An 8113-nucleotide genomic window follows, 5' to 3' on the forward strand; every position below is an offset into this window, starting at 1 on the left:
TATATATATACACGGATTTGATCTACTAAGCATCGTGCTTAGTTTATGCTAAGCACCATGCTTAGGTGTCACAATAACTACCCACCCATGTATTGTGCCACCTAAGCACGGTGCTTAGGAGATCGTTACCGTATATATATATATATATATATATATACACACACACATTAACTTGTAAACTTATGATTCTTTATTTATGTTATGCTAACTTTTTAATAAAAACTGAATTTTTAATACTTGAAAAGAAGAATCTCCAAAAATTATTTTACTGCATCATTTTTTAATCAAAGTTTTTTATTTCATTGTGTGTAAAAGCAGTAGCAGCAGCAGCAAGTCTAAATTAAAACTTAGGATTTGAAGTGGTTACATTTTGCTTTATAAATATGGCTTTTCGTATTGCATCATCTTTTAATGTGATTGTTTGTTTGTCACTCGATTTCAACACATCAATTTACACACGAAGACATTTATTGGGTAGTTGTTGCCTTGTTAACTTATTTGTTATGCCAACTTGTCCGACTTTAGAAAAAATAATATGCCACATGGCATCTCCAACATGCCGCACCAGGAACATGTCAATTCATTATTGTTTTAGCCCCCATTTGAATTCGTGGACCAATCTTTTACAATGTGTATCAGCAAAATGATCACGTATATAATCGGGATAAAGTCTACTATTGACTAAAATATATCCAATTTTATACTCAAGCTACAGTTACACTAAACAACAAGTGAGACCAATTAAAATCATATGATATACATGCTTTAAATAGAGCAGACTCGACAAACAGGATATATGTAGTCAATCCTAACAAGTAATGGATAAGACTGACGAATCATGATTTTGTCAATTCCTAATTATTTATCAACAATAGTAGAAGACACACTAACTGTAAATCTCTAGAATGGCAAGAACAATGATACATGAATCGTGATTTTGTCAACTAACATTGATAAAATCATGTGAAAACCACAAATAATTAGAGAGGAAAGCAGAAGAAACAACATAGACAAACAAGGACACTAAATGAAATCATGGTTGTACTGTACAAACTTTAGAGAAAGTTAATTGCACTCTTAATGCACATCACCTGCATCGAAGTTGGTTTAAACTGAGCTCCCACATCTCGAACTGCAGACTGTTAAAATTCAGAGGAGAGGAAGTAAGAATGTAGATAAACACAAGAAGGCCAAAAGAAGAAATGGAAAAGTTTCACAGAAAATGGTACCTGTAAATGATTGGAATGGACAACTTTGAATCTCTGCATATTTATTATTCCTTAATATATAACTTGAAGGTATCGTTTCCCCAACTCAATTGTTCCTCTTCTATTTTCTTTGCTGATTCAATAATTGAATGACCAACGGCTGAAGTTTTCCCAAAAAGCTTATCGGGAATCAACACGATGGTTTGAAGAGTTGAAAGTTCTCCAAAACCACTAGGGATCTCTTTCAGCTTATCGCAATCATCAATGACTAGGTGCTCGAGACTCGGGAAGTGGATACTGTCATCTCTCCAGTGCTTCAGATCAACGACGCATAGTAGCAGAAATTTCAATTTAAGAAATTCTCCTTCATTTGGTTCCCACACTGAACAATTGAAGGTACTGTTTCTCAATTTCAGCACTTCAAGATTGGGCACCTTACCGAGAATTCTCAATTCATTACAAGAAAGGTCAACGCCATATAAAGTCAACTTTTTGAGTGATGTCGGAAAAGTCATTCTGAGTACGAACAGCGGCTGTGTAAATTTAATATAACATTTTAATGATTCAAGTTTAGCTAAATGGACAAAATTATTGATATAGAGTTCTTCCAAAAAATTATTATAGGAATAATAGATAGACAATTTCCGTAGATTTGGAACTCTTTTGAGGACCTGCTCGGTCAACCTAAAATCATATATTGTCGAGAGTGTTTGTAGATTTTCTAGAACAACAATAGAATTTTCTTCACCCTTTATTTCTGAACTAGGAGGATCAGGAAGATGTATATAACCATTCAACTTGACATGTCTTAATTGTGTCATCTTCCATATTTCTGGTGGTAGTATAGTGTCCGCCCCATGGTCCCAAATAACCGTTGTTTGTAGTTTCCGAAATTTATATATTGGTGTATTCGGGTTTATACGGCAGTAATTGAAGTACCGCATGTTAACCAATTCTTCCATTCCACCTGGTAAATGATCATATTTCTTGTTATGCAGTACTCTAAGTAGCCTAGAATCAGAAGAAGATAGTGTTTTGTCATCACCCTTGATAGTCCCCGCATGGTAAAATTTAAAATATGATGGAGAATTCTTCTTATCATGAATACTTACACGGCGCATACTAGTGTCTCCTTGAATACCATAAAGACTTCCTTCAATGACATGGAAAAACTTCTCCTTTTGAGCTTCTCGGACGCAAAGGTCCCGTAACAGATCATGAATTCTACATGTTCTAATTTTTCCGCTGGACCCTTTCTGTTGAACCAAAATAAGACTTCTTTGAACAAGATCAAAAAAGTACTCTTCTCCTACGTCTTCCAAAGTTTTAGAGCATGCTGGTTTGAGGATTCCCTCTGCAACCCACAATCTAGTAAGTTCCTTGACATCGATTGGACAATCTTCCGGAAAAATTCCCACATATAGGTAACACCCTTTCAAATGATAAGGCAAATGTTTATAACTTAGAGAAAGTATCTTAGAGCATTGCTCATCATTTGAAGTTATTTCCGAACTTACATTTTTTGCAATAGTTCTCCAGTAATGTGGTGTTTTAGTGGCCTTTGATAGGAGGCCTCCAATCACAGCAACTGCAAGTGGAAGTCCTCGACAATTTTGGGCAATCTTCTTGCCGATTTCTTTCAATTCAAGAGGACAAAAACCTTCTCCAAACACCTTTTGACAAAATAACTTCCAACTTTCTTCGTCGTTCAGAAAACGCACAGGATGAAGACGAGAACCAGAGTTGATATAATTGGCCACATTCTCAAGCCTAGTAGTCAAAAGGATTCGACTTCCAGTTTTGTCTTCTGGAAAATATATTTTCACACAGTCCCAGGCCTCAATATCCCACACATCATCTATTACAAGAAGATACCGCCTACCCTTTAGCTTCTTGTACAGAAGTTCTCCTAATTGATCAATGTCCTTTCCATTCCCGTCAATTTGTTTTTCCATGGAATCTAAGAGGCCTAGTAGGATTTCTCGCCCATTATATTTTTGAGAGACAGTGCACCAAGCACAAATGTGAAAGTGATACTCAATATATTTATCAATGTAAACTTTGTGAGCGAGTGTAGTCTTACCGATGCCACCCATGCCGACAATTGACACAACTTCAAGTTTTGATGAACTACTGACTAGATGATCCTTGATCTTCGCCATGACATCATCAAGACCAACCATAGTGCTCTGACCTAAAGAAGCTGGTCTTAATGAACCAACAGGCAATGAGGTGTTGCGCTCTAAATCTTCCTGTATGCCACTCTCATCCTCAATCTTCCCTGCCTTTATATTTGTGGAATCAACTTCTTTTATTAGTTTTGCTATTTCATGGAATGAATTTGTAAAGATGTCACCACTACGACTTGCAGATTCTTCAAGAACTCGATTTGCAATGCTGGATTCAATGATATCTTCAGTTTGACATGCTACATCGCTGATCTTTCTCTCCAAACCTTCGATTGATTCGATGTTTTCTCGTGGAAAATTATCAAGAAAATCTTGCAAGTAGACAACTTTTTCGAGGAGGGAATCGATTTGTTGTTTCTCACCAGAAAGAAGATATGAACAATCATATTTCAGCGTGCGCTGTAGAACGTGAGTAAGAGAAAGAAGATGAGCATAAGCCATTTTTGTTCTCTCCTATGCAAGTATGCACTGTTTAAGAATGTTGATAGCAATTTCCAATATCTTAATTGAATAAGAGGCCGGAAATGTTGACTTTGAGAATAAAAAAGTACAATAAATTGCTACAAAAATATTGTTTATTGAATGGATGTAGACTTCCCACCAAACTACTTTTAAGCTCCTGTGTGTGACCGTTTATTCTCCTATTTCTGAGCCATTTTTTCACCGCTCATTGAATGGATGCAGACTTCCCACCAAAACTAAGTGCACATGGTCCCATCTCTGCTCTCTCCTATCACAGACTTGAAAGATAGAAAATTGAAGCAAATGAAAGCAAACGGGATCTCCTATTGAAGTATTTACTGTTTAATAATGTTTATAGAAACATCCAATTTCTTATCTTAATTGAATAAGAGGCTGAGAAAAAATTATATTAAATTGCAAAAAAAAAAAAAAAATTTGTTTATTGAATGGATGCAGACTTCCTACAAAACTATGCAAGTATACTGTTAAGCATCTCTAGAGGTGCAATACTAAGTGTACATGGGTCCCATAACAATCACGTGTATTGACCGCATCAGTTGATTGATTACTCAGCAATTAAAAAGACAACAAAATGACCTAAGTGCTCCTTTAATATTTCATTCTTCCTTTTGCTATTTTAATTTTACGCAGTCAAGTGCAACAGAAGTAGGTTGGGATTTTTGAATTTCTTTTGGTTTTGCATTTTCTCTCTTTCATTTTACAGTTTCCATTTTAATTTCAAAAATGTTTGCCCCAAGTGACAATAACTTACCTATAAGTCACATAGATTATTTTTGTTTAAAGGGGACTTCAAAAAGAAGTGCTTCTCCATCTTTCATTTAACTTCAAGTCTTTCATTATGAGTTTCAATTTGCTATTTATGTATCACTACTTTTAACTCATAACCCATTTCTACATTTACTATGTAATTCCATTTTCTAGCAAAACTTACTTCATTCTATTCATATAACAACATTTAAGCACTTATTTTCATTCATTTTAAATGTAGACAATAGAATACCCAATTTGGCCATCAAATCATGCAAATTACTATCTTCCACTAGTCCAAAAAAGAAAGAAAGCAAGCAACTTATGGTTTTGTTACTTTAGCCAATTCAAATGCACAATGATCTGACACGCGTGTTCCACTAATCCAAAAAAGAAAGAAGGAAAGCAAATGAAAGGTTTGGTTACTTAAGCGAATTCAAACAAATAATGATCTAAGAGGACTATCATTTGTAATTAAATCAGTCAATTAATCCAAAGAAAATAAACTGCATCACACTGATGAATGAAACTTGTATATATTCCGCATATTAAAAGATTCAAAATCTCAAAAGGAAAAAAAGTAGATTAAATCTTTATCAATATTTAACTTCAACTATCTCAACAAAAAGACACAACAGATAAGATGTCAAATTACAAGATGCGTTGTGGAAAGGGAAAAGAGAAAACAAACTGATGTCGTATTACAATACGCGTTTTAGAAAGGAAAAAAAAAGGAAAATGTTAACAAAAAGCATGAAGGGTAAAATGGTGAATGATGATTAAAAATGGTGAAGAAGCTACTTATGTGTTTCCTATGGTGAATGATGATTAAAAATGGTGAAGAAGCTACTTATGTGTTTCCTATGGTGAATGATGATTAAAAATGGTGAAGAAGCTACTTATGTGTTTCCTATGGTGAATGATGATTAAAAATGGTGCTTTGAATAATTCGATCTAGGTTTTTCATATATTCGTAAATGAGGTATTGCAATAGTAGTTTGACAATAATAGTAAAATTTTGTAGAAACTTATGATGCAAAAGACGATTGAATATTTCTAACAAATAAGTGGAAGCATAGCAAAATGAAATTATTTAAACAAATCTCTTTATAAAAATGTGAGTTTAATTTTTTATTATTGATTTAAGGGCACATTTGGCGCATCATATTAGATCAAATAAGGAATAAAATATTTTTGTTTAATATTTTTATATGTTTGGTACAATTAGTGCTAGGATTAAATTTACAATTAATATTTCTTGAAAAGTTAAATTTCAATGGCCATTATTTACCTGTGACTCCTTTCTCGTGATTACTGCAATGAAGCAAATAAATTAATCCCAGTGGAAAACTTATATGGGATATTTCTTTTCTGCCACAATCTCATGAATATTTTAAAGAGATATTCTTCAAGGGTTGACAACTTTTCATAACCATGAGATCAATCTCCCTAAATTTGTAATACTCATGTTTGTGATCATTTTTGTTATTTTTTTAGAATTTTAAATTATTTTCATCATTTGCAAAATCCAAATTTATTGAGTTTTTTATTGTTAAAACTAAATTTAATTATCATGTAACTGAGTAATCATTCCTCGTTGAATCGACAATCTAAAATCTTTTGTGCACTTTATTACTCATACACGGCACATGCACTTGTGCTACGCATTTTTAAATGAACAACATACCAACGTCATTATATAAATTTAGTGACCAAAATTCAACCATCGATTGAAGATGTTTTTCAAAATTTAATGAGCAATGAAATATGCTTTCTTACGTGACAATTTGGCAATGGTGTTAAGGGGCACCATCCATGCATTTAATTAGTCATGTCACCAATTTCGGTTACTGTTTTGAAATGAATGTTATGCTAGAGAGTAACATCCATGTTTAAATAAATTTAGTGGGCAAAATTCGATATTTTAAATTTCAGCGAACAATCTAAGACACATACATATGTTCAGTGATTTTTGGGACAATTAACTCGTCGCTTAAAAATAATATTTATATAAATAACATTCTTAAATATATATCTAAAATGAAGAATAACATCGTAAAATACATTTACCCATAATCACTCACTCCTATAACTCATTTGTAACCACTCCATTAATTGTGTCATCCAAAACTTCATCTAATTCAAAAATTCCTATGAAAAACGATCATCAGAAGAATGGGAAGATGGTTTGACCGTATTTCTCATAGTTCTTGCAGAATCAATTCCTCTCCTATTATATATTATGGGAGTTCGATGAATGCTCCATTTTCCGACGTAAAATAAGAACGAGAAGGAGAGGACTGAATTGAATTGCTTCAATTAAAACCCAGTTTGAGCAGAAAATACATTACAGACTTCGACGACTTTCTTGCAAATGTAGAGATGAACTATATAGAACAAAATAACCTAAATGGCTTGGGCTAGCCCACTAATACTAATACAATTAAACAAAATAGAATTAAATGATCCAATCCAATCCATGACATAAGCATCCAGGCCTTTTCGGAGAAAACAACCAACGCTGAGATTTTCGGCAGCTACGGCTGCAGCTTGCTTCAAACCCACAACGATTTCACCATCTTCATCAATTACTTTCCCTTGAGCTAAATCCATCAGATTTGTGAAAAGGCTAGAAATAGATTCAACAAATGATGGATTAAAGTCATACCCTCCTCCAGCTACAGTCAAAGGATCCTCCAAAATCCCATCCATACATTCCCATGGCTACTCAGAATTTAATGAATTGATTTCTTGAGCAATTTTGTGAATTGGGCTTCTTCTCGTTCGGGTGTGACGGGTTTTTAGATGAAAAAAAGTTTAGAGGTCAGGTCCTTAAGGTTCTTTGTCCACATGTCTGGGTCCTTTAAGTTTGAATTAAAATCTTAAGGCCTTAAACTTAACAGAGTGATCGTTAGTGAAACCGCCCTAAAACTTTAGTAACCATTTCTGCAAGTTTGTAATTTCAATTACCGTTCTGAAATTTTTAAGTATGTTCAGTGACCGTTTGTAAAATTAACCCGTCTATTTATATCAGCCTCTAATCATAATATCCCAATAGAATCATACTTCAGACCATAAGACAAAGCATGATTTTTGTTTCCATGTTCTGAAATAATCATAAGTCTTTATCCCTCACATTAATAATCTGCACTTACGCGGTAATTAGAACATACAATAGTTTTTTGATCTGTGCAATCTACAAAATCAACTTAAAGGAACCAGAACAATACTTCACCACATTGGCCAGAAAAACTGAACGGGCCTTCTGCAATTAGGCTTCTAAGGCCACCAGCTCAACTCCGTCTCCTTGTCTCATCATTCATTATTCACTGTAAAACTGATGTGAAAGGAAAAGGAAAGTAGTTGAATGCTATGCCAAGAAAATATCTTGAGTTCTCCTGTAATTGTAACATGATATGAATTTTAACACCCCAAAAAGCTCATAAGAGAAACCCTAATTGGAGGAAGCCATCGGAAATGATCTCA

General features: G+C 33.9%; 1 protein-coding gene across 1 annotated transcript; it reads right to left on the reverse strand.

Annotated features, from left to right (window-relative positions):
- Positions 1-823: 823 nt before the first annotated feature.
- Positions 824-3932, reverse strand: LOC111372053 (putative late blight resistance protein homolog R1A-10). The gene is made up of 2 exons (XM_022994207.1): positions 1230-3932; positions 824-1139 (listed from the first exon to the last, which is right to left on the reverse strand). The coding sequence occupies exon 1, from the start codon at positions 3836-3838 to the stop codon at positions 1274-1276; it is 2565 nt and encodes an 854-aa protein (XP_022849975.1). The 5' UTR covers positions 3839-3932; the 3' UTR covers positions 824-1139; positions 1230-1273.
- Between the last annotated feature and the right edge of the window lie 4181 nt (positions 3933-8113).

Source organism: Olea europaea, chromosome 23 (assembly GCF_002742605.1).
Source record: "Olea europaea var. sylvestris chromosome 23, O_europaea_v1, whole genome shotgun sequence".
Lineage (NCBI taxonomy): Eukaryota > Viridiplantae > Streptophyta > Magnoliopsida > Lamiales > Oleaceae > Olea > Olea europaea.